The 27,270-nt window shown below is 36.5% G+C and overlaps 1 protein-coding gene across 5 annotated transcripts in view; it reads left to right on the top strand.

Annotated features, from left to right (window-relative positions):
* The window catches only part of LOC129216267 (polypyrimidine tract-binding protein 1-like), a 128,606-nt gene that overhangs the window by 64,351 nt on the left and 36,985 nt on the right, over window positions 1-27,270 (top strand). For 4 of the 5 annotated variants that reach the window (XM_054850471.1, XM_054850469.1, XM_054850468.1 and 1 more), the window contains 2 exons: window positions 22,616-22,720; window positions 23,688-23,837. In XM_054850471.1, the coding sequence (XP_054706446.1) occupies window positions 22,616-22,720; window positions 23,688-23,837 (255 nt within the window). Of the gene's footprint in view, window positions 1-7,930; window positions 8,559-22,615; window positions 22,721-23,687; window positions 23,838-27,270 lie in introns of those variants that run through there. The other variant, XM_054850472.1, reaches the window with a different exon arrangement.

The raw sequence follows: 27,270 nt of genomic DNA, 5'->3' as shown, positions 1-27,270 counted from the left end.
CTCAATTTTACCAAAAGCAAAAAAAAAAAAAAAAAAAAACTTAATAAAATAATTTTGTATTTTTACACCATATTAAAGTATTTGACTTATAATTTATATGATACTTTGATTTATAATGTATATGATACTTTGATTTATAATTTATATTATACATGAAATATTATTTATCTCAGCAGAGCTTCATTAGTACGATTTATTTTAGTTGCAATGTACCTGTCCTTAAGGGAAAGAAGCTGCAAATATAACAAACAAGAATTATTTCTCAATAATATATTTTTGTATATATATGAAATACACAAGCAATGAATAGCAATGAGAAAAAGAAAATTCAAAGTAGCAATTATTAGAATAAAGTTGAAAGGTTGAATTCGGAGCTCATCAGCCGTGGAAGATTCGATAAATATGGTCAAAAGACCAAAAGATATTAAACTATTTACTAAATAGAGAGTGTTTAAGCTCTAATATATGCATTACATTGGGCCAAACGCACCATATGCTAAACTATATGCAATAAACAAGAGCTTAAACCTAAAATTAAAAGTAGGGGTTTTTTACCTCGGCTAAATTAAGAAACAAGTCCCTATAATTTGTCTTCCTCAGGACAGTACCTACTGCATGCATACTAGTTAATGTAGGACAGTCAGGATGAATGAGTCAGTGGCAAAAATGGAACAGATGCATTTACATGCCAAAATAAAAAGTAATATTATTTCATGTCATTGTTTTAAAAGTGATCATTTTTTAAAAACTATGTTATTAATATACATTGTACATTATGGGGAGAAGACGAGGGGCGTTCACCACGCAGACTGTGCCATTGACATTTTCAGGGGGTTGCTTTTTCAAGGGGGGGTGGGCGCTTCGTAGCATTTTATGGGTGCACCATCACTCTTATGGTGGGGGGGGGGGATTCTCGTATATATGAAATGGAATAATCATGTAATAGAGTTCAATATTTTAATAAATAAAATATATATTGCATTTTGCACACACTGTAAAAATAAAATCAGTAACCTATTATGAATAAGTATTTATATTTGTGATGAGCTGGAAAAGGGCAAGAACAGAAGAATCAACCCGAATGGTTCCAGCAGGAGGACTTGGTGTCATATTTAAATTCATCAATTTCTCTGTTGGTACTTTTCGGTACACTTTGTTTGTCAGAGAAATTGACTTGAGGTGAACGAATTCCGGAACGCGAAGGGTGGGTAAGTCCTGTCAAATTTTATCCAAAGATAAAAGCTATCAAGTTTGATACAAGATATGTTTTTAAGTTCTGCATTAAAAATACAATATGTTGATAGTTTTGTCTTGAAAATATTGAGAGAAAAACTGAAGTTTAAGATTGTTTAACAAACAATCCCCACTTTTCAGAAGGTACCCCCCTCCAATTCCCCGACGATTTTGTAATTAGGAATGAACATAATTTTTCAAAAATTTATAACTGTGCATATGTTATGCTGTTAACCATGCTATTTGTCATTAGAAATTCAAAAAAAAAAAAAAAAAAAAAAATCCACGAATGATTCTAAAATTGCTTGTATTATTGCTCTTAGATATGAAAGAATTGAAACTGATATGGTACGCAATACTATAATAAAGAATTATATTTTAGAAAAAATCACGGAAAAAGGATTCCGAAATTCTCGGAAAAGTTTTCGAAACTTTCATGAACCACAGCTGCACAGAATACTCAGAAACATTTCTGGAAATTACGGAAAGAGGATTCCGAAATACTCAGACACGTTTCTGGACATTACAGAAAGAGGATTCCGAAATACTCAGAAACGTTTTTGAAACTTTCATGAACCACAGCTGCACGATATACTCAGAAACGTTTCCGGATTTTTTTTTACAGTGTAGCCTTGATAGTTGCTGCTATACAGCTTGATTTAGAAAAAAAATTTAATGAAAGCCAACCTATTAGCTAATCTTTAAACTTGTTTTACTCAAAACTTGAAAATGACTGCATCCCTTTGCTTCTCACTGCCCCATTTTATGGACAACTCCAAACGTATTAAAGGATAACTAAATATCTGCAAACTGATAAACTCTGTGTGTAAAGTTGAATCAATTACCTTTGTGCTTGAAAAGTAAAAAAGAATTGCCAAATTTAAATTTCAAAAATTGGAAAGATTACTGCGGACACGTGTTTCAGGTTTACATTTTTTTTTTTTTTTTTTTTTTGAGCAATCACAATTGCTTATTGTTCTCATTTGACTGTTTTGAATTCCTACGGTTTTATTTTCCCGCCAGCACCCTCTGTGCACAGACACAAACACACAATCCTACACACACACACACTCACTCATGCCTGCACACAGACACAAACACATATGCCTACATACACACACACACACGAACGCCTACACACGCAGCACTGCGTACACAACACGCACACACATACATACACAAACACGCACGCACCCACACACATGCGCCTACACAAACACACACGCGCATTCATACACACACGCTCGTAATTGCGAAAAACATAATTGGAATTCAAGATGCCAAAATCTTTTTTTTTTTTTTTTTTTTTTTCCCCAATGCTTATGGATGGAAAGACATCCGACAAAAGCAAATAGTTGCTTTTGTCGGATGTCTGGTGTTTTCCCATTTGATCCAAAAAAGAAGGGTGTTTTCCCATTTGGTCCAAAAATTTCTCGTGGTTTTGACTGACAAGATTCTCTTGATGTGTTTGACAGTTTGGGCCAGTTGGAACTTCACCCCGTTTGCAAGGCAAAATAAGTGAGCTAATGGATGAAAAGACATCCGGTGAAGTTCCATTAGCTCACTTATTTTGCCTTGCAAACGGAGCTCCCTTGTAACCCCCGAAACACGTATCTGCAATACTCTGCAATTTATTATTTTATTTTTTTACCTAACTGTGTGTGTGTTCGTTCGTGTTGATTTCGTTGCTGTAATATTCGTTGCAAGGGGCTTTCCATAAATGAAACCACGCATTTGAGTGCGAAGTATCATGAGATTGTGACAGTTTGCACCAATGGGGAGGGGAGGTAGGAAAAAGTGTGACATATTGCATAGAATAGTGATATGGCTCTTCGTGACAAAGAGGGGGAGGGGGAATGCCATCATTTGCAATGGGGGGTGAGGTCAAAATATTTGGGGGGGGGGTTGCCATCATTTGTAGACAATCCTTAACCTTCAGAGCGGCAACAGTGTTCAACATAATGTCTGGTATTTAAGTAAGCTTGGGTTTTCTCTCTGGCTTGGAAGCCATGCAAGTATGTGACAAGAAACTCGATTTGGCACCGGGCCAGACGGATTTCCGAGATTCAAAAATCATAATTCGAAGCGTCTACCAACAAATGTAATATCTTACAAAACATATTTTATTTGCGATTGTTATCTTTTTTATAGTAGGAAGTCACAAATTGAGAAATGGGCAAGAATGTTTTGGTAAAGCTGGAATTTTCGATAGCGACTCTGGATATTAGTCATTTTTAATTATTACGTTCCGAAGACATCGAGGGATATTGCGTAATACCCCCTCCCCCCCTCCGTTCTCATTTTTATTTCTTAAATTTACCTTCTGAAAATCTCATGTACATACATTTTCTGATGGTTTTTGAAGTAAAATAAAAAAATACAAATGGCCAATTATTATTTTTTATTTATTTATTTTTAACACTGTGTAGGTAGTTTTTGCATTTTAAAATTTAGACGCGGAAACCAACTGAAAATTCATATTTTACTTCGTAGGCTGCTCATATTTAGTGACGCTGCTTAATAATACGTAAGTGATTTGTATAGGAAGAGAGAAGCGAGGGTCTAAAAGGAACAGTAAGAATTGCAGTTTTCTTTATTCAAATTGCGTTAAAATGAATGTGTAAGCAGTTGCTATGTTTAGAACGTTTTTTAGGTTGTAGAACTAGGTCATTTGTTCCCAAAGTGATCTACAGTGGTTTAGAAGGTGTTCATATCAGCTAAAAATTGGGTGTGCGTCAGGTGCAAATAAAGTTCCACGAGCCCAGATTCCATTTATGCAAGTTATCGCCAAAATTTTGTCATCATGTACTAACCATAATTTTTGCCAGTGTGCTTTCTAGAGTTGAGTTCGGGCTCATTTATGAAAGCCCGGGCCCGCACGAGCCCGAAAATTTGTAACCGAGCAAGCCCGAGCCCGAGTGATATTGTCTCGGACCAAAATCCGAGTCCGAAGGAAACTTTCTTGTATCAAAAACTGAGCCTTTTACAGTCTGAACATGATCTCTTGTTAATGAAAAATGTTACGTCAAATGTTCTTCATTAACAGAAGTTTCTAAATTTTCTTAAAATGCTCCACTTTAAATGCATTACTGTATAAATTGCAATAGTAATCGCAAAAAAACACTATGATTAAGCGTTAATTTATTTATTTTTTAGGGGGAAAGGGGAGAGGGTGAATTTGACACTGATTGAACTGATTTACAAGTCCCTTTCATTTTTTCACAGTATAAAAATGTTTATTTGCTTTGAATTTGCATGGAGATTGGCGATTAAATATCTGTGCTTGAGCCCGAGCCCGAAACCTATTCGGTTCTTCAGCCCGAGCCCGTCTCATCTCTAGTGCTTTCACAGTTAAAATTTTGCTTTTAAGTTGGGGAAAAGAATTTTTTTTTCTCTTTTTGCGGAAAATTTCTTTTGTTTTGGTTTTTGAACAAACACGAATTGCTTATTTTTCTCACGTGACCGTTTTCGGCGTCCGTCCGTCCTTTGATTTTATTTTTGTCCCTACTTCGTCTGCAGCACCCCCGACCGGCTTCCGGGTGCTGCTCCTCCAACTACCCGAAGACACACACACACACACGATTGCGAAGAGCAGGATTTGAATTCAATGTCAGAAGTTCTTTTTTTTTTTTTTTGTTTAATTGTATTAAAATATTCCATAAATTTTTCTTTTATTTGATGGTTTTAGAATACTTAGGACCAAGGACGCCCATACAGGGGGGCTAGAGCCCCCCCCCCCCCTAGAAATTAGAACTTCCTTGCTTTTAGTCTTTTTTCTTTGCAAAAATGTAAAAATATTTCTTCTCCAGCCATTAATGAATAAGTTATTAAAAATGTCCAACTTTAATGACTCGTATCTGTTCTGAAATTAGTTTTCATGGGGAAAATATCATGCTAAACCATGGTTAAAATATCTGAGCTCCCCCCCCTCCTCTTACAATTTTGAATATGGGCGCCCATGCTTAGGACTAAACCCTCTAATGAATTTTTGATCGAATGAAACTTACACTGCCTGACAAATATTAGAACTAGCCCCAGGGAACTGATCCACGAAAAACTGAAAAAAGCAGTGGGTCCACGGATTAAAAAAAGTCAGGGAACCCTCTGAACTAAATCAATCATTCATTCTACCCTTATTTCTTCAATTTGAACGCATATGATTGGTGGAAACACCAAAATATGACGTCGGTGTTTGTATACGTGTTTCATTGATGGATTGCTTGATCGAGAGTGACGGAAAATAGCCCAATCATATCATTAGGCTGCCACACATTTAATCGACGTTTTTCTTCATTTATTCGCAATGTTAGCGTATTCTATTTGTGGAATCATTCAGAAATTAACACTCTTGACAAAGAGAAGATGACACTTAATGCTATTTCAAACCATGACTGTTTTTACTTCCTTTTACAAAAGAAGTATTGTATTCGCGAAAAAAAATTTCACTTAAAAATCGACCTTAATTTCCATTTTGCTCACCCGCGAATGAATGTTGAGGTTTTTTTTTTTTTTTTCCCCGACTCAACCACACGTGGTGACCTAAGAACGTTATAGACACGCGAAATATCCATAATGACGATTCCCGAATTAATTACGACGAATTTTCTCGTGACGTCTGTATGTACGTATGTGCGGATGTATGTCGCATTACTCAAGAACGGTATGTCCCAGAAAGTTCCAATTTGGTACGTAGACTCCTAGTGGGGTCTAGTTGTGCACCTCCCCTTTTGTTGCATTCGGGTGTTTCTGTTAGGGTCTTTGCTCCTTTTTTTGGGGAAATTATTAATTTCGATGTAAACTCAAGTGGTGTTACAATTTGTCGGACAGGCCCTTTGTCGCGGCGTTTTTTTTTTTAAATCTGCTTTCTATTTGGCCATTGTTGGTGATATTTAGAGAGTAAACTATCGAATCGCATTAAAATTACTAATAATGGGAAATGACATTAAATTGGAGTAAAAAGAAGCATGTGAGGCACATCTCAGCTCGTTTGATATGAATTAGCAGGATTTATTATCGTTCGTTTAATTTTGATGACCTGAAATCGATCGTAAATTTAGTCAAAAACGTTTATGCTTTTTGTTAAAGTTTTTATTGAAGTTAAATAAAAAGTTAAGATCTGAAAATCTGTCCCTGATTGTTTTAATGTTTTAAACGTTTAAGACCTGTGTGTTTCCTCTTTAGTTTTTTTTTTTTTTCGAAGACGTACACGCGCGCGGGATCAGTATGTTATTGAGAGAGATGTTTAAGAAACCTTTCCAAACGATCTGCTTGACAGAATATTGCAAGCAGAAGTAGTATTGATTTAAAGAAGTTTTTCTGTCAAATCTTGTGTATGTAAACATATAACAGTAATCAAAAAACAATGTTTCAAAACTTTTTGAATCTTTTTATGTGAATACGAAAAACCTTGATTTTTATCGCCTCCCCCCCCCCCCATCAGAAAGAATAAGAATCCTTAAGTTTTCAATGGTGTAGTTCGTGCCATGACCCCCATTCCCTTGTTAGCACCCCTGCGTGAAAAACCATGGGGTCATTTCCAAAATTTTAAAAGTATTTTTTTTTTCTGAAAGAGCATGCTTAAAAACATAGGAACTGACCATTTTTTAAATAATTTGTTTAAGTTTAATATTTTTTAAAAAATACTTAAATCGGTGCGCTTTTACTCTTAACGCTCCTGCCAATGACATCACAAATAATGAAATGCCACTCAGTGTTGGCATTCACAGAGCAAAATATTTAGTTCGCATCTTTCCTCAATTGTATTGGCAACGATATGGTTGATAGCAAGCGTAGAACGCAATTTTAATTCGCTTCTTGATTATCATAACGTGGAAACGTGTTAGAAAGATACGTCAAAGGAGCATAATTTGTGACGTCATCAAGACCACACCTTGTTAAAAAAATCGGGCATTTTAAAAAGTATTTTCTGGGTCCATGTTTTTTTTTTCTGCTTATTCTACCAATTTCAGTGACAAAAAGTACTACTTTTGACTGAAGGAAACAATCCCATTGTCATTCACAATTTCATTTTTTTTTTTTTTTTTTTTTTTTGAGCAATCACGATTGCTTATTGTTCTCACTTGACTGTTTTTGGCGTCCTATCATTTTATTTTCCCACCGCCACCCTCCGCACCATCACCGTCGACCTACTCCTCACGATGCTGCTCCTCTAGCGAAAGCCGTCTCCAGTTGCATCCATGTCCTACACACACGCGCATACATACACAACTACACATACACCTACACACAACTACCCACACATTCATGCCTGCACACAGACACAAACACATGCCTACACACACATACACATACCCCCCCCCCCACACACACATACATTCATACACACAACTACCCACACACTTATGCTAGCACACAGACACAAACACACATGCCCATATACACATACCCCCTACACACATACCACCTGCACACATACCCCCCCCCCACACACACAAACACACACGCCTACATACACACACTCGTGATTGCGAAAAATATAATTTGAATTCAAGAGGTCAAAATTCAAATTAATTTTTTTTTTTTTTTTTTTTTTTTTGATAAAGTTATTTTATCTGCGCTATTTTAAAAATTACATCCATTTTCTAAAATAAATTTCCCATCGTCACTACAAAAACAAAATCCTTTTAAAGTTATTTCAATTAGCGTGGGAGCTCGTTTCATTCTGTGTATGGATCGCTTCTGTCATTCGCCTGTCAGAATTTTTCAGCATCTCGTTACTCGAACTCGTCCATTACTTACTGACCGAGTTCCAGAAAGGTTCCGACAGCACGCCTCACAAAATTCAACCAGTTGCGCATTCGCTACGTCAGTGAAGCCGTCCATGGAAGAAAACCTCATATTATTTTGGCGACGAAGCCTTTTCGGCAACCCTTTGCCGCCAATGCACGCCCTCTGCCTTTCACTTTCCTGTCTGACAAACTTTCTGGCGGATCTACTTTCGCACTGTTCCTTCAAACTTTTTTAACCATCTCCATCGTTCGCCTTTTAAAAATACTGCCATTTTATTTATCTTCTCCTCCTCCCCCGCACTCTCCCTTCTCGATCCCCCTCTTCCAGAGCATCATCCTTTCCATCATCATCTGTGGATTTAGCCGCGAATCCGACTTCTCTCTGTGATCCAAAGACACTTTTTCTCCCCCCCCCCTTCGAATGTTTGTTTTTGTTTCCCGTCTGTGTCATCCCATCTGTTGAGTGAAAAGTTCACGATCACCCACCGATTCGATTGTTTTCGTTTTTTTTTTGTTTTGAAATTCTCGTAACCTGGATATTGTGCGATTGGTGTACTTCTGGACGGCAGATCAATGGTGAGTTTATTTTTCATTTCATAAGGTTTCATAAGTTCTATTTTGGGAAATATTTTGAAGGATGAAATCCGCCCACGGCTGTGTGAAGAGGCTCAGAGAGATTGTTTTCGCAATATTTCAGAGTGACGGTTTAAGTAGTGTTACATTAAAAAAAAAAAAAAAAAAAACCGTAGAATAACGGTTCGTTTGTTCTGAAAGTACTATATTATTTTAATTTTCATAGTCTTACTAATATGTACAATATCTTTTGAAAAATGATTCCTATACTTGTTTGCAGGCAACATGATATTGCCCCCCCCCCCCTTTTTTTTAACTGTACGTATTTGCATTTTTGTTAATCCATGTGTCAAATTGTCGTATATGTAGGGTTGCCATAATTTACATTGCCTAAATTCGAACGTATTCATCATAATGAGAGAATGAGAGATATAAGTATCGGCATATTTTTTTCACCTATGAACTTTTTAATCACAATCAGCTAAAAAATAATCTTTTATTTACGTTTACATTTCATAGAGCTTTTTTTGTTTTATGGCACGCATTTGTTTTGCTCAAAATATTATAAACCATAGAAAATACAAATGAAATATAAATTTTAATGAAGTAAATGTCAGAGCTTTATCGTTTAATTTATACTAACACAAGCTCGGTGGAATTGATTTAAATCATAAACTTAATTTTAGTACCAATGAAAGCCTGATTGTCCGGATAAAATCCGAAAACACGGTTACCCCTTAGCTTTAATATTTTAAAAATTTAATCGAAATCAGCTGTATTCAACCGGAAGCGCATTTGAAATAACTTGACAGGCTGTGATATAAGGGGCGTTCCAGGGGGGTTTCCATAAATGATGTCGGTTTTTTTTTTAACAAATTTGATTCCAACCCCACTTCCTTGATTGTTTTACTGTCCCATAAACATTTTCATTATTCAATACGGTACTAACATGTCACACTCTCTTCTAACCAAATAAATTTGGGTAGATTGGAGGGGAAGAATCGCTGCAAAGAGAGAGAGCTCCGATGTCCTCACGAGGGGGGCGGGGTCAAGGCTGAGATTACATCATTGATATATTTAAGGATGTTGTTTTAATTGATAGGTCTTAGGCCCTCTTTGGTGGGGGGGGGGGTGACTCCCCTAAATTTCTAGAGACTAAAATAAAAATTCTTAATGTATACATTGTTTAACTTTTGTGCGTTGATAGTTCTTTACGACATATGATTTATAAATCTGTTTCACTAAAACCTGTCTGCTCAGTGTTAATTCTGTTGAGTCTGGTAAAAGGGGCACAGGTAAAAAAAAAATAATAATAATAATAATAAAACTGTGACCCCCCCCCCCATTTCCCCCAATCAACTCTAATTTGAATTCTGAAACTTTGAAATCAAATTATGTTTTTCGCGATCACGAGTTGCGACAGGGCCCTACTCATTGGGGGCTATTGTTTCTAGAAACTGCTCCTGTCCCCCCAAGCCTACCCCTCCTCCTGGGCAGTTACGTGTGTATAGTTGTGTGTGTGTGTAGGCACGCGTGCGTGCATGTGTAGGCTTGTGTGTGTGCGTAGACCTGTGTGTATGCGCGTAGGCGTGTGTATCTTCAAGCATCAGTAATACGTATTTTAATTAAAACAAAGTAATTTATTTTAATGTTTCATAACAGGAGTCATTTCGGAGTCACAAACGTCAACATGTGTAACCCCCCCCCCCCCTGCTCTTTTTTTTTTTTTTTTTGAGCAATCATGATTGCTTATTGTTCTCACTTGACTGTTTTGATGTACTTTGATTTTTCCCTCGCCTCCCTCTGCAGCACCACCGTCGCGTCGGCCGGCCCCTCCCGATGCTGCTCCTCTAGCGAAAACCGTGTCCAGGTTGCGTCAATATCCTACACTTACACCAACACCTACACACACATACACCTACACACACAAACATGCACCTACACACACATACATACAACTACACAAACACACATACACACACAACTACCCACACACTCATGCCTGCACACAGACACAAACACACATGCCTACACAGTACACACATTTAATTTGATTTTTCTTTTTGCTGGAATTTGAAACTGCCTTGTGTGTGATTCAGAGACTATAAATGTTTCAAATCTTGTATTTTGTTTTTCTCTGATAATTTCCGAAAAAAGTATCCTAGCCGTCATAAATTCTTCAGCAATAAATGCATATTGTTACCAATCGTCGCAGTTGTAATACGTAGTTGTGCTATTAAGCGTATGTGTTGCTTGATGATCCTGTACTTGGAACTGTCATGGGTGTCCCACAAATGGTAGTTAAAAAAATGAAAAAAAAAAAAATGTTTTATGGAGTGATTGATGCAGTTTTATGGGATAATCATTGCAAATAGTTGAATTTTTAAACGTGGTATTAAGCAGGGCTTGAACAAGCCTGAGAAATGTCCCGATCCTGCTAAAAGTTGGTCCCCCCCCCCCTCTTTTTGACAATGGGGTTGTTTCCTTCAGTCAAAAATAGCACTTTTAGTCACTGAAATTGATAGAATAAACAAAAACAAAAAATAATAATAATAATAACATGGACCCAGAAAATTCTTTTATTTTCCCAACAGTTATTTTTTAATTATTATTTTTTTTTTTTTTAATGTTCGATTTTTCAAACAAGGCCTGGTCTACGTCACAAATTATGCTTTTTGGCGCATCTTTGTACCGCGTTTCCACGTTATGATAATCAAGAAGCGAATTAAAATTGCGCTGTACGCTTTCTATCAACCATATCGTTGCCAATACACGTGAGTAAAGATGTGAATTAAATATTTTACTGTGTGAATGGCAACACAGAATGGCATTTCATCATTTGTGACGTCATCGGCAAGAAATGTAAACAATAAAAGATCACCGATTTAAGTAATTTTTTAAAAATATTAAACTTAAACAAATTATTTAAAAAATTGTTAGATTCTATGTTTTTAAGCCTGTTCTTTCAGAAAAAAATACTTTTAAAATATTGGAAACGATCCCATTCATAGCTGCTAACTCTTCCTATCCGTTCAGAAGGCTCGCGAATTTCGTTGCCTTCTCCCGATCTCCCTAATAAAGAAAATATCTCCATTATTTTCATCAAAACAATGACCCCCCCCCCCCTCCGAAGGATTTTTTTCTTTGGTTAAAGTTTCAGAAAATCCCAGAAAGTAAAGCAGTCACGATCACAAGAGCAAATCCTTTTCATATACGTGTATGAAAATAGTATATTTCATTTTCCTCTTTTTGAAACATCGATAAAGCTGTTGTGTATTCTAGTTTACTTAGTGATGTCTGGATTAGTCTGATAAAACTTGTTATTTTTTTGCACTTGACAGAAAACGCATAATTACAAGCATAACATTTCTAGTTAAAACTTTGTGATTTTTGTTTTCCTACCAGTTGTTTACAACATTTTTCAAAGTACATTTCAAAAGAAGTGAAATCAAAATTATCCATTTTAAAACCATGGGGCCAATTGTAAGAGAATCCAATGAAGTTTTAGGTCAGAACCGTTTTTTGGAGCGTTCCCATGTCCATTTTATTTACTTCTCTATCCCCCTACCCCCTCCGCCATCTATTTCAAACAGGGAAGATGGCTTTGTTACAAAGTTACATAATGATCCCCCCCCCCCGACATAATCAGGGCCTGCAAAAGGGGTTTTCAAATTGCTTACCATCAAATTAGTCAAATTTCACAAGTCTTAGCGAAAGATTTTTTTCTTGCAGAATTTCTAATAATTTTGAGGATCGAAGGGAAAACTTTTTCGTGGAAATTTCTAACAATTTGCCAAATCAGACTTTCTTTCGTCAAATGTACGGCTTAATCGCATTTGGCGCAGTGGCTTAATGCGAGTTCTGCATAATGCAATAAAATTATAATCTATCGTATGTGCGCTGTTTTAAAACAATGTTATAGGGTTTTGACCAAGCACCATGACAAAGTAGTGAAAATTTTATAAATGGTTGTTGGTCTAAATACAGGTTACTCATATGCAAAATGAAGTTCAACAGGTAATTAATAATCGCAATAAAAATAATTAAAAGAAACACAATTTTTATTTCTTAATAAGCAGAAGTCACAGATCTTTTAGCACATTCGGAACATGAGAGTTCGGAGCGTAACCACCAGTACGAATTACATTTAAAAAAATTTTTTTTTTAAATCTTCTATTCTTTCGGCAGGGAAAAGAGAAAAATACCCCTAAAAACAACTACACTGAATTTCAATTTTGGGCATCTTTTCACCAAATTTCCAGTGTTATTTCACATCATCCGTTTTGGGTCCCCCCATCCCCCCTCGAAACGATTCCGGGATTTTACCTGCCAATCAACCCAAACGACCGTTGTGACGTCACTTCTCAAAATAAATCTGGTACGAAAACTTGTAATTGCGCCAAAACAAAAGTTCGATTAAAGCTATTTTAGGTCACGAGTGCGAGCTGATCTTACGCAGTGGGAACCCCAACTGGAAGCTGTCAAATTAATTTTTTTTCTATGGGATAGTTAAAAGCTTCGAAAGATACTTAACCGTTTATTTTTAATGCATTTTAAATCGTCTGACATACGAATTGAGAATTTTTTGCTCACTGGCATATCTCTCATTTTTCATTCGCCGGTTTCTTGGTCAGCCATGCGTTATTCCCCCACTTGGAATAGCTCGTAGACAATGTAAGGATTTGGTCTTAGAAAAGAACACAGGTGAAGTAATTATATTTTTCCGCTTTAGTGGACCGAGCATCTTTTGTTTATCATCCATCCCTCTTCCAGACGCAATTTCGAACGCTGGAACAACTCTTCCATCCCGTCGTCGAGCTCGTTTTTTTTTTTTCGGGAACGAGTTTTTCTCTTTCTCTCGATCGGCCGGAGGCTTGCCTGACTTTCTCTTTATGCGTGCCTATATTCTTTGTCTGCGCGCAAAATGCGTGCCGGTCGAGGCTCTGGAATGCTTTGTGGGTAGCGAATAAATTTACCCCGTCGTGCTTTTAAATGAGATATTAATGAGAGACACCTTGGGAGTAGAACCTGCGTTTTATTTCAGCCTCGAGTCACCAGTTCCTCTATGTAGCCTTGCAGTCTGTTAGCCGCTTATTGTGACTTATTCGATTCCAGAGTGTCACTACAGTGAACGCCGGGGAATTGAATCAGTGGTTAATTGAATCAACCGTTTTAATGAATCAAATCATTAAAAACAGAACGAAATCGAACTTTATTGAATTAGCCGCTTTATTAAATCAGCCGTTTTATGGAATAAAACTATTAAAAACAACCGTCGTGAAAACGGCAGCTACTAGTACTTTTTAACAAATTTTCAGTTTTGAAACGCTGAGAGCTTTTTTTTTTTTTCACGCGCCGATCGTCGGCGTCGCTCCTTGCCGAGGCGAAAACTTGAGTCTTCTGCGCATGCGCGCTCGAGCTAAATCTACGTCGTGAATGGCAATGCCGGAATCTACTTGACTTCAGCGTCACGGCGAGGAGCGACGTCGAAAATCGGCGATTCGCTCCTAGGAAACCAGGGTTAAAGCCTTTTAATCGATGATGCTTTACGCTCGCTATAGCTTCAGATTTGTATTTATGCAGAAACACTTGATATATATGATACTATTTATCACATTCATTTCAATTTCAAATGTTAAATATTTCAAATACATAAAAATAGAGAGAAAAAATCTACGTATTTATAAACAAATTCATTCAAAACCAATTATGTGAAATCCAAGAGTCGTAGTCACTCATTTTTATTTCCCTGCCTAATTTTTTTCCAAAAAAAAAACGGAATCAGAGTCGGGAGTTGGTCAACAAGAGCAATTTCCAACAAAATTTGTTTAGAGTATATTTGCTTTTTAGTGAGAGATCCAAGATCGAATTTTAGTTTCCCCGTAGGTGCTGGTGTTCAGGGATTTGAACTGTTTGAAATTGAACGGAAAATTGCAAATCAAAAAGATATTTTCTATACATGTTCTTCTTTAAAAACTTTTTTCTGCAAAATTTGTTTGAAGCAAAACCGCCTGTAAGTTCGAGATTTATGTTTGTCTTGAATTTCCCTTAGCGCTAACGTTAAATTTTTTTGAACTGTGCAAAATTTAACGAAAAATTGTTCAAATCAAAAAATGAACGATGGGACTGAGGTGTGCTTGCCAAAATTTTTCGAACAAAGAAATTGTTTGAATTGGACCATTCACTCAAAAGTTATTTGAGGGGGGACAGACAGATAGACGGACAGACACATTTTCCCCACGTCAATGCACTACTTCCCAATTTTGATTTTCAAAATTTATTAAATTATTTTATTTATTTATTTTTTCTAGAATTTCTAGACTTTTTTTTGTTTTTAGCGATATATTCTTCTTTATCTGACTTTTACAGGGAAAGTAGGCAAAAAGTGTAATAGATTGGGGCCCGTATCTCTGGAAAGTCTCATGTGACCAGGGAGATGAATTAATATTGCTCACAGACTGAAGCCCAAATGGGGTATTAGAGAAAAGCTATTAACATCTTCAACTGTACATACAAGGCGATTTTTCGATATCACTCCCACCTTAAAACTGGTTACGGAGGGGAGGGGGCGGAAATGTAACTCACCTGTTTAGATGCATCTATAGAGGTTGTTTTCAATTCTTAGGCTTTCAGTAATCACAAAACAGAACTTACGCAGCGGTGTAAATTGCCTTTTTTTGTACAGCGGATTACGCGAATGTTCCCGATCGGGAACAACGTAGTTTGTAGTCTATTTCTACATTAGCTACCAGTTTGTTTGGCTCTCTTGGCTCCCTTAAGAGGATTTTCGCCACCAGCTCATGTGATTCCTATTCCGGGCTGATGAGTGCTAAAAAGCACGAAACTGCAGTCCTCGGATGGAATAACTGAGCTGGTGGTGTATTTTAAGAACAACGTAGTTTGTTCGCTTATAAGGTCTACATTTTTGTTGGAAATTATTATCGGTCATGTTTGGACATCAAAAGGATCCTTACTTGTTGTTACTCTCGAATATAAGGACATATAAGCATTTTTTTAATATATAAATTTTTTGATTTGTCACCGTGAAAATCGGTAAAAAAGGGCATTTTTCCGAAATTTTTTAGAAAACAGTAGTTGCAAATTAGAACTAGTTTTACTTTCAAAAATTCAAGTTTATTTTTGGCAATAAAGAGAAAATAAAAGATGAAAGTCCTCACAAGCGATACTTTTATTTTTTACGATTTTTTTAAAGTTGATTTTCTCATTTGGGAACATTGGCGCTTAAAAGGTTAAGCAGTCAAAAAATAACATGTCGAAATATGAATGAAGCCTATGAAAAGCTTCACCTATGAAAAGCTTCATTTATTTTTACACGTCAGTTGAGTCGCATCTGCATAATTTTTTAACGTCTATCTAAGTAACCCACTTGCCGCAACACATTTTTTGACTTAAAATTCATTTTTCTTACATGTAAGAAATGTATGCTTCAGATTTAGATCGTAATGTTACATATTGCCTTAGAGTTCTGAATTTCATTTGGCAGCTTAGCTTTTTCTCCTTCTCTCACCTTTTTTTATTTTCCGCATACCTCTTCGATCTAAGAAAAGATAAGAGAATCTTAAGTGTGAATCTGAATCAAATATCAGGTGTTTAAAGAAATCTAAACGATAGCAACTCGTTAAGTCCTCTGGGAAGCCAAGAAATGGTCTCGCGATTGTTAAATAGTTAAACTAGTTATTTCAATCCGCTAGCTTAATTTTTATTTTTCTATCTCTTTAACCCAATTGATGTGAGCGGAATTTCAAGGCAGAATGTGGCTATAGTGTGGCTACACTAGTGCTTCTTTTTCATGTTATTGAGACCTCAGAATAAGTTTTTTGTTAAAGCTAATGCTAATCCTCATATAAATAATATCCGATGATGGAGTAACCAGTGAATTTCAACAATGAAACTCGCTCCACGGCATGATAATTTTGATTATGTGTTTTAGTAATGTTTAACGTGCAGGGAAAGGCTTTATTGTGACAAGGCTGAACTCGATCCGGTAACTTAACTGTCTTACTGGTAAGACTTCAGGGGAATGAAGAAACGAAAGAGTGGTTGAAAATTAACGCTACCTACTGGTGTTTAGGGTTAAAATTTCAAATATCAATCGTTCAAATGTAGAAGAGCAGAAGCAATTTTCACCCGTCATACGTTGACAGGCGACTCACTAGTAGTATAATATCTATCATGAAAGCAAAAATTTGTTGACTTGCATTTCTCATTTTTTAGATTCCAAGTAATAAATGGTAAAAAAGTAAGAAAAAAAGAATAAGCTAAATAAATTCAATCATTATGCTAAGATTTCGATTAGAATGAATTCTTCATTTCCCATTATTTTTGTTTATTCATTTGTCCCCCCCCCCCCGCCCTCCTAAAGAGGGGAGCTGAAAAATAAATCTTATTTCGCAAATAGCTTCTTGGATCGAAATGACTCTTTTGGGCACGCCTACACATATTTAGAAAAAGTTAATTATTGATTCCATCAAAGAATTAATGGAAGAATCGCGATGTTACGTTCCTTTGAATTCGAACCGAAACCAGTGAATTAAATGTATTCAGCCACTCTGGCCTCTGACTCCAATATTACTTCTTTAGCAAATAAAATGCTTTTATTCAAAATATGCTGCTTGGGTTTTGCGTTCTTATAAAATTACTATAACAAAATATATATATATATATATAGAGAGAGAGAGAGAAGTCAATTAAAAAATAATAAATAAAATAGTTAAATTAATTCATCCTTTTGAGGGGCTGGCCCCCTTGGTCCCCCTAAAATCCGCTGCTGGAAACAAACGGAGGTCTTGAACTGTCCCCCGGTAATTTTTCTTAGTTGAAATCATCAACACGGCTGTTTTCGATTTTTTGGTCGGTTCAAGTGAGACGAGTGTCATAGACCCCGACCCCGCCTGGCGTCGGCTTCTTTGACATGCACGTACCACGTGTTTCTTTGACAGAAAACAAATCGTACTGCGATCCGATTCAAATGAGGACCGTTATGTCTTTGTCGACCAACCAGCAATGTGGTTTTGACAGCCAGTGCTTCCCAAAACGCATTATCCCCGGCGTTGCGTGAGTACCATTTTTGACAGTCGCATGCAAATATTTGTCGTGTGCTTGAGCCTGGAAGATATGAACCGTCAAGGTTCTCAGATATTAACCGCCGCCGCATGACACTCGTTTTTATTCTACACCTACGCCTGCTCTGTGCTTCCGGTTTATCTTTCGCGGAATCGTTTCGCCGGGATATCACGTGCTGGGCGTTGTTTTGCCGGCGCAGTTCCCACTTTTAGTTGATTTGTGATCTGCATATTTGTTAATCCCCCCCCCTCGGATCGTCAGATTCTACCGAGAATTTCGTCCATATGAAATATTTGTTTTTGATTTATTTGCATTCTAAGATGTGAAAAGATATTTTTATGCCTTTTAAATAAAAATGAAGCACGGCTGTCTAATTAGATGGTCGACAAAGATAAAGTTGCTTGTTTCAAAATTATTTGCTTCATAACAATTTTGTCCTCAATGTTCATATAAATTATATATTCCCCCCTCCCCCCCCCTCCCCTATAGCGGCGGCACACACCCTTAAATGCTTCGGAGCAGTATTGGGTTTTTACCATTAAAAACCCTAGTGAAAACCTACTAGCAGTGATTTTATTGATTTTACCAAGAAACTTCTACATAATTTTAAATTATAGTTTATTATCATTTATTATTTTGTTTAAATATACTGTTACAAAATATTATGTATTAGCAAATAAACATTGGACCGTTTTACAAGTAATATGTCCTAGCAACCAAATATATTTTATTTTTTAAATGGATAATAAATGAATAGCTTAGATTTTATGAGGCGAAGAAAGGTTCATTTATGAGGACTAAAGAAGTAAAATGCCATTCATTTATCGAAGTTGTTTAGCTGAATGCTGTTCACGTTTTGACCGGGGGGGGGGAGGGGGCATGAAATTGTGATAGTTTGTGGCAAGCGGGATTGAAGGGGTAACAAGTGTGACATCACGCTTTTTTTTTTAATTAACGTCCAGTATGATAAGGGGTGACGTGTGACACACGGAGGATGGGATCAAAAGTGTTGTAAAAAATTGACATCATATATGGACAGTCCCTTAGTTAATTTAGTAATAACATGTTCTCTAAAAAGGCTGGTGAATGATGATGAATTAGCAGGGATCGATCCTTGTTTTTAATTTTAGGTCCGCATTTTGCAAAAGAAACTTTTGCGAACTTTTTCCATTTTGTGGAGAAAAAAGACGTTTTGGGGCATTATCCTTTTATTAATTTTTTGTGAAACAATATAATGCAGCATGTTTAACAATCCCAAATCTGAGCTGAAATCCCTTTGACCTAAAGCAGGGGTCTCAAACAAAATGCCGCGGCACCCTGGGGTGCCGCAGGAAGTGTCAAGGAGTGCCGCAGGAAGTGTCCATGGTATCCATATATATGTTAGGTGGGGGTGCCAAAAAATGCCATGTAAACAAATGAAGCCAATCTTCTATTTTTTGATGTAGAATAGTAAAAATTCGCTATATCGTGTCTTCATCGTCATCATAAAGCCTGAATGATGAGTAAAGGTCTGTTCACTTATCGGCCGTCCGTCCCGTCCATCCCGTTTTCTTCCAACCGTAACAGGTTTTCTTTGCTGGTTGCCACGACAGCAAGCCATGTTGGACGGGACCGGTTTCGACCAGAAGAACCTTGATATTTGACGGCTGTCAGAATTAGGGCAGCATTTTATTGGTTCTGCTCTCGTGTCGGTGAATTCAGCCACGTTTTTGATGTACGGCGACCGTATGTGAATGCTACTCTGTTTCCGTCGGCAGCCCGTCACGTCAAAAAACGGGATGGACGGGACGGACGGCCGATAAATGAACTGCCCTTAAGCCTTTTCAACTTGCAGTTTTTGATTACCGGGCAATAATATAGCAAAAGCTATTACAGAAGACAGATGTCAAAACTATCTTTTCTTAAGTGCCGTTGTTTTCCCCAATGATTTGATATTCTAGAAAAGTAAATTGTTGCCCAATAAGGCCATCTGATAAAGATGCAAAAGCTGGTGCCAATTCTGTTATAAATGAGCGTAATATTTGATTATAAACATTAGGATGAGTAAAAATATTTTTTTTTTCCCAAGTACAATATAAAAGAATAAAACACATAAACATGAATTCAAATCAATGAAAAAAAATTTTGTAACATTTCATCTTGTAAGTTTTATGTTCTTTCACAGAATATGTTGTGAAGTTTAGCGCAGCTGTTTAAGTAGAGTAAAATCTCATTTCAATGAATACCAGTGCAACAAAATATCCGTTTCAACAAAATAAATGTTCAATCCCGGTTAATTGCTTGAATTCCGTTACACTGAAGTTCGTTGTTCTGGGATTCAACTGTGTTATCTGTATTACGTTTATCTGAGTAATACTGTTACAAATTCTGTAAATAGTAATTATTTTTCTGATTAATTTGTTGTAATCTGGTTAAATTTGAAGTTTATTCCATTATTTTTCATCTAAAATAATCTTAGTAACGTAACCTGTAAATAGTTTCTTGTTATAAATATACAACCCCCCAACATTCGTCTGATGTATATGGTCCCCGGATAACATTTGTGAATGGAATAAAAAGAAAACATCGAGAAGCATTTCGAATTTTGTCGAAACTTCTCTAGGATTTATAAATAGCCCCCGCGCGTGATTAAGAGTTTGTTTTGCTATTTAAACTGTCTTGAATTTCGTCTGAGCCGTTAGCTCTGTTATTGTGTGTTTTGCCTTTGCGCTGTGTTTTCGCGTATTTTGATGTAAATACATGTGTAAGTTTGAGTTTACGGTGTTGATTGATATTTGCCTAATTGCTATGGTTAATTTAGCAGTTGCTAACGATATTTCTTATACATAGTTGTAAATAAATCTCCTGTGCTTTCTCAAGAACTGTGTCGTCATTTAAAGAATTTTTTGAAGTGGCTGGACTTGTAACAATACTATTAACATTGCATGTAGTTGTGTCTTGTTTTGCAGAAAGGGTAGCAAAACCGTTGCCCGTGATAGATGGAAATTGAATCGTAATGTAAGAAGCACCCCTTTTTAACCTCAATAAAGACTGAATAGAAACTGTCCTTAAATTGACCTTGCCAGTAATTACATCGTGCCAGTGTTTAATATTGCAAGCATGGGCGGGTTAAACGGAGGAAGGTTTTTTTCCCGGCAAACTCCCACCAATCGTTTATTAATATTATTCTTCAATGTTAATTTTGTTTAATGTGTTATTTATGTCTCTGTCCCCGTATGTTTTAAGTGTAGTGGTGAAAGCAGCGTTGTTTGGCTGGGTATTTCAACTGCGCTTGCTTACGGACTTCGCTTTTTGGGCTTTCTGTTTTAAGATTTCGTGTTGCTTTTTTATAGTCAGGCTGAGCTAGGGTCCCAACGAATTAATGAATGCGATTAGAATATTTTCACCGCGATTTCGTGATATATTATGTGAAACTACGGATATGAATAACTGATAATCTTTATAAAGAAACGAGAAAAATTACACTTCAATATTTATTGGTTTGGAAATATTTATTTAACGTAAACATAAAACACGTTATGTACTTCAAAAATGATCGGAATATTACAGATATCCGTCTTTTGCGGATATTTTACGTTAGGCGTAAACAGCTTAGTATTATACATTTGTATTTAGGTTGAGGGTTCCGCTTTGTATTGGAAGTGATGCTGCAGATCGAGTACGCTCATCTGAGGTTAAAAATTTGGCCCTGAAAAGGGCCTTTGTTTGATAGAAAAATCAGGCTCCGAATCCATTAATAATTAAGACGCAAAACTCAATCTTTACCGAGGCGTAAAAAACTAAATCAAAGACAGCTTTGTAATTTCTAATTTTTATTTGTTCTTATCTCATATTAACAAATTTAAATGTTTTTCATTAGTTTGAGCAAGAGTTTCGAAATCAGCATAGTCCCGCGCGCAAGCGCAGTTGAAATGGCACATTTGTGATAACCGGAATTTAACGTCGAGTGACTTACTTCCCCTGAAGCATTTAGTTTGCTATTATAAAATGTAAATTGGTTTCAAACCAGCTTCAAAAAGACAATGAATGACTGCTTTTAAAATTACAACTGTTTTTTTTTTCCTCCCAATAGCGGACACCGTCAGGATCAAAGTTTTTTGTCCGTTAACGGGGAGTGTCCACTATTGGGGAGTCTGAATTTACGATGGCATTTTATTTTTTTATTTTAAACCTACCTGTACAGTTTCTAGTTCTAAATTAAATTAATGAGTTCAAGGGCGCCCATATACAAAATTTTAGGAGGGGGGGGGGCTCAAAAAATTTTCCCCATGGTTTAGCAGAACCGGATATTAAAATTTGACATTTTTAATAACTTATTCATTAATGGCTGGAAAGAGCTTGTCCCTGGTTTGGCGAAGACCTCTGGAAATTTTTCTCTCCGGGAAAAAAAAAAAAAAAATTATAAATTAATTTGAATTTTGACATCTGGAATTTAAATTATGTTTTTCGCAATCACGAGTGTGTGTGTGTGTGTGTGTAGGTGTATATGTATGCCTGTGTGTGTAGGATATGGACGCAACCTGGAGACGGTTTTCGCTAGAGGAGCAGCATCGAGAGGCCGTTTTACGGTGGTGCTGCAGAGGGAGGCGATGGGTTGAAAAAGGAACTGGAATTCAAGGACGGTCAAATGAAAACAGTTAGCAATCGTGATTGCTCAAAAAAAAAAAAAAAAGGGGGTTGTGGAAGGTTTGAAACTCTTGCTCAATTCTAAAAAATTTTCTGCTTAATTTGTTGCGCGTTAATTTGTTCATCGTTTCCTGTGCAGTTTAAGAAAAAAAAATGGGGGAGGGGGGGAGACGAAAATGCATATAAAAAAAATGTTTCAAAAAAAGTTTTAATTCCTACTGTTTTTGCCAAACTACAGCCATTAAATACCTTTTTTGAAAGGAAATTTTAAAGAGTTTTCTTCATATTGACAATTGTGTATTAATCATGAGAAGCCGATTTAGTTTCTTACGTAGTTGTCTTCTTTTCAGCGTGGAACTGATGAACTGCTTTCGCAAAGTGGCGGCGCCGTCAGCAATGGGTCTGCAATGAGTCCAGAATCCAACGACACCGAAAACAACAATGACGCCAAAAAGGTATTTGAATTGTATTGATGCTCTGAAATAGTTGCCGTTCATTCATTTAAAAAAAAAGAAAGAAAGCTTTCGAATTTAATGCACGATGAATTTCATCGTTGTACTAACAAAAGAGCTCAACAACCCGATGCTTGTATGCCTCAGATTTGACTTCTCCATCGTTTTTTAACTCTATCACGTGATGAATTTGCCATTTGATTGGTGAATCGTTGTTATTTTCTCCACGTGACCGGTCGAAATGACTAAGGAAGAAGTTCGACCGGATCACCCTAAAAGGGACCACTCATTTTAATCAACTTATCAATTGGGTACCATTTTTATTTTTTTCGTTTCGTGTTTTAGTGCATGAACAGCGACACGTTTATCGATCACTTAATAGGAGTAGGGCGATTCTCGAAAACGTCCGGCTAAGTTGTTAATTTTTTCCAGCTAACCAAAGCCTTCCAAAAAATAATTCTGTTGGGGAATAATACAGGCTTTAATATACTATCAAAGCATAAAAGTTAATCCCATATTTAATTAATAGTTGCTTGAATTAAATAAAAAACTTATCGTTATGCACGAGACATTTTTTCGAGAATCGCCCAATGGATAATTTTAGAAATTCAAGCTTTGTTAATAAAAATGGTCCGAATGTCAGCATAAAACTCGAGAAATTCTTAGTGGAGAAAAATTGTTTGCTGTTGAAATAAACTGATGTGTTATTTAGTCTAAGATTTATTTCCTTCATTCTTTAGGGTTTTGTGCTTACTTAGATAATTTTTTTAAAAAAAAAGCATTTTTGAACTCTTTAGGCTATTAGAAAAATTTTGATTTTTGCAGATTAGATGTAAGTGATAATGGTATAACTTATTAGTATGGGGATGCGTGATTTATTTGGTGACGTTAACTATATTTCGTTTGGAAATCTTTACCTTTTTTTAAAAGAAAAATTGTGTTATTTATGTCTAGTATGACTTGGTTTCAGGTAAAACTCGACAAGACGCAATGTGGCAAGCCTTCCCGCGTTGTTCATATCAGAAACGTATCCAGCGATGCCAGTGAGACAGACATCATCCATCTGGGAATTGCATTTGGCCGTGTCACTAACGTATTACTCCTCAAAGGAAAGAATCAGGTATGTGATGAGCCTCCTGATGTCAGTCTTTGATAATTTGTTTCGAGCACTTTTCACGTTTGTGCTCTATAGGATTGCTTTAGAACTTTCATTTGGAATGCTGGGAAAATACTCCATTTATGCTTAAACCTATAGTAAAACCTCGTAGCAGCAATATGGGGCTCACGAGTAATTTGGTTTTAATTGACCGAACTTCTTATAACATTATTTTTAAGACTTGTAAAATATTGAAAATAGACTATGTAAGCAAAAATTACTTCCTAAAATTTTAATATTTGTGCTCAACGCATTCATGTCTTTGTTTTTTCAATTAATAAAAAAACAGATATAATCGAGATTTTTTCAAAAAACATACTGACCAATGATATATTATTTCTAATCTCGAATCGCAAAATTCCATATGGTAGTCGATTAAACTATGATATGGTACTATGGTAGTCTACTACTACCCCAACATCAACTAAAATGTTGATGTTGGGGATCGTGTGTAAGTGCGATGGAAATAACATGTAGACTTCAGTAAATTTACCTAATTTGTTTAATACTACACTATTTACAGAAAAGCAAGTTACATTGTTTTTAAAATATGTGGTGTTCATGATTAGGTTTTACAGTTTTAAGACCGAAAAAGTAAACGTTCGCTTTGTGCTGGATCTTGGGAAGTACTCGAAGTGTAATAACAGCGGACCAATGCTGGAAAAAAAGAAACTTAACAGTCAGGTTTCTGTCGATAATTGAATTTTCAGGATATTTCGTAAAAACGAAATGTGAACGTGTAGGTGCTTTCAGTTGAAGTCTAATGTCTTACTTTGAGGGTAGGGATGGGACTTAACTCATTGTAAAAGTCCCAAAGGTTCTTTTGAAAGGATGAATTTCAAAATCATCTCAAAAAAGATCCCAGTATAACATAATGTAAGTACGTATATACCAAGGAGATCATAGCCTGTACAGAGCAGTACCTAAGCAGCACATCCTTTTCAGAGACAGTGATGAAGTACTCCTCCCTCCGTATTTTCTACTCCTTATGCCTTGTAAAACTGAGATCCTATTTTTCAAATCAGTTGCATCTTAGTCTTTGACTTAGGCTGACAGAGCTCTTAACGCTTTTCTTAGAAATGAACAGACATGTGATCCACCAGTTAATTTCATTTATTTCATAAAAATAGTCAGCTATTTGTGAACTTGTACATTTTGTTTTCTGATACTGTTAGTTCTTCGCGTGTTTTTCACAACAAACGTGAATGATGATCCATTACTTTTTCGTGCCCCACGTTCGCCAATAGAATAAATAGGCATCTCCACTGGCTGCAAACTGAGAGGAGAGGAATTTGAAAGTAAGAGTTCCATCAGACACGGAGGAGTGTCATGGCCTGCTGACCTTGAAAGATGAGTCACGGACGTTGGCTCACCATTCTGGTTGTGGGAAGGTGGGCATCGGCGTGGTTCCTGCCTTCCCGCCAAACGGAAATATACGCGCCATTTTCGCAGTTCTTCCCGCCCTCTGCTTCACCAACAATTGGCTTTTTAATTCCCTCTTCCCCCTCTCCTCTCCTTCCTTTATCTAACGTTGTCTTTTTTGTCCTCTGCACGTGTTTGGCTAGGGTTCGGCGATCCGTAAACGTTGGATAATGTTGTATTATCGTTCTGCAAGGCTAGTGGAATTCAATGGCCTTGATCTGCTTCACGTGCAAAGAATTTCACTGATGAAAAATGTTTCTGAAGATCGCGCGTTCTAAACACTCAAGGACAAGGTCAAGATGCTCATCTTGTTAATTAGCAGTTGTGATCTTGGGGTGGGGGGATATAAAATGAAAGAAAACACCACTCCCCGATTTTTTTACCGGTTTCCATGTTGTTGTTTTTTAGAGGAGGGGGGGGGGTTATTGATAAGATCAATTTTATGAAGAGTAATTTTTCTCAATTTTCTTTTATTATAATTAAGAAGAAAGTGTTATTAATTACAGGGTGCACCAAATTCCCAGAAACTGCCATCTTATTCTAGAAGTGAAAGCAAGTAAACCATGTTGTGAAATAATAAAGAAATAAAAAAAATACTAGCTAAGACAACATTGACTGAGGGCAAGGGTGGACCTAGCTTCTGGTTTTGAAAGGGTTCTTACTTGCATTTAGGCACAGACATTGGCGGAATGGAATCATAAGACTAATACCCTACTAGAAATGTGTTTGGATTCTCTTCTCCGGGGGAGAATTTCTTGGAAATCCTCAAAATGCTGCTTCAGGCTATTTTTATTCACATGGGGGGGGGGGGGGGCATGACTTGCAACCTTGCATGACCTTTCAATTTGCACTTGATGAGTTTTTTTTTTTTTTTTTTTTTTTTTTTTTTTTTTTTAACGTGAAGTAGAATTGTGACAAAATGGAAAGATATGACAGAATTATTCATTTAAATGTGTTTAAAAAGAGAAATAGCACAATTTGATATCTTTCAGTTAAAAAATATTGTTTTAATTTTCATTTTTTCTTTTCCTTATTGTAAATTACTTCCATGTTATAATGATTGCTGCTAAGAGATCTATTTTCATTTATTCTATTCAATACTTTCTGAAGTTACCAAAAGAATTATTATTTCTAAAAAATAAAAAATTAGGAACATTTAGAAAGGAAAAAACCATAATTTTATTTTTGGCTAAGAATTTAAAAACTTAATGAATGAAAGAAAAAAATCTCCTCCAATCTCGGTGCTCCCAAATGGTCCGCTTTTCCGCCAAAGTCCGTTTTTTAGGGTTAAGTCCGCTTTAGACCGCTTTTTACTTTCTTCTATATCTAATATATAGAAGAAAGTATTGGATTCGTGCAAATTTTCGAATTTTGACGGATTCGAACGTTTTGAGGTGTGCTGAGTCCATTTCGACCATTTTTGGAAAATGTCTGTGTGTGTGTGTGTGTGTGTGTGTGTGTGTGTGTGTGTGTGTGTGTGTGTGTATGTATGTGTGTGTGTATGTATGTGTGTGTGTGTGTGTGTATGTATGTGTGTCACGTCTGTGTGTGACCAGTTTTTTGTGGCCGCTCTACAACAAAAACTACCGCATGAAATCGAACGAAATTTAGTACACATATGTGCCCCTATGGGAACTTGTGCCCATTAGTTTTTGGCGCGAATTCCTCCAAGGGGGGTGGAGCAATGGGACGTTTTTCGAGTTACGCGTGCTTGCTATTCCTCAGGAAGTAACTGGCGGAATCAAACAAAATTTGGTCCATATGTTGGTATTAACAGGAACAGGTGCTGATTCAATTTTGGTGTCAATAACTCAAACGGGGGTTGAGCTATAGAACGTTTTTTGTCGTCAATTGTGACTGCTGTATCTCAAGAAATAATGAACGGAATGAAAGAAAATTTTATTGGCAAGTAGCCCTTAGTGGGTATAAGAACTGATTTTATTTTGGTGTCAACAGCTAAAAAGGGGGTAGCGCA

The sequence above is a fragment of the Uloborus diversus genome, chromosome 2 (assembly GCF_026930045.1).
Source record: "Uloborus diversus isolate 005 chromosome 2, Udiv.v.3.1, whole genome shotgun sequence".
Classification (NCBI taxonomy): Eukaryota; Metazoa; Arthropoda; class Arachnida; order Araneae; family Uloboridae; genus Uloborus; species Uloborus diversus.
Note: the sequence above shows the minus strand (reverse complement) of the source record. Positions and strands in the feature narration are given on the sequence as shown.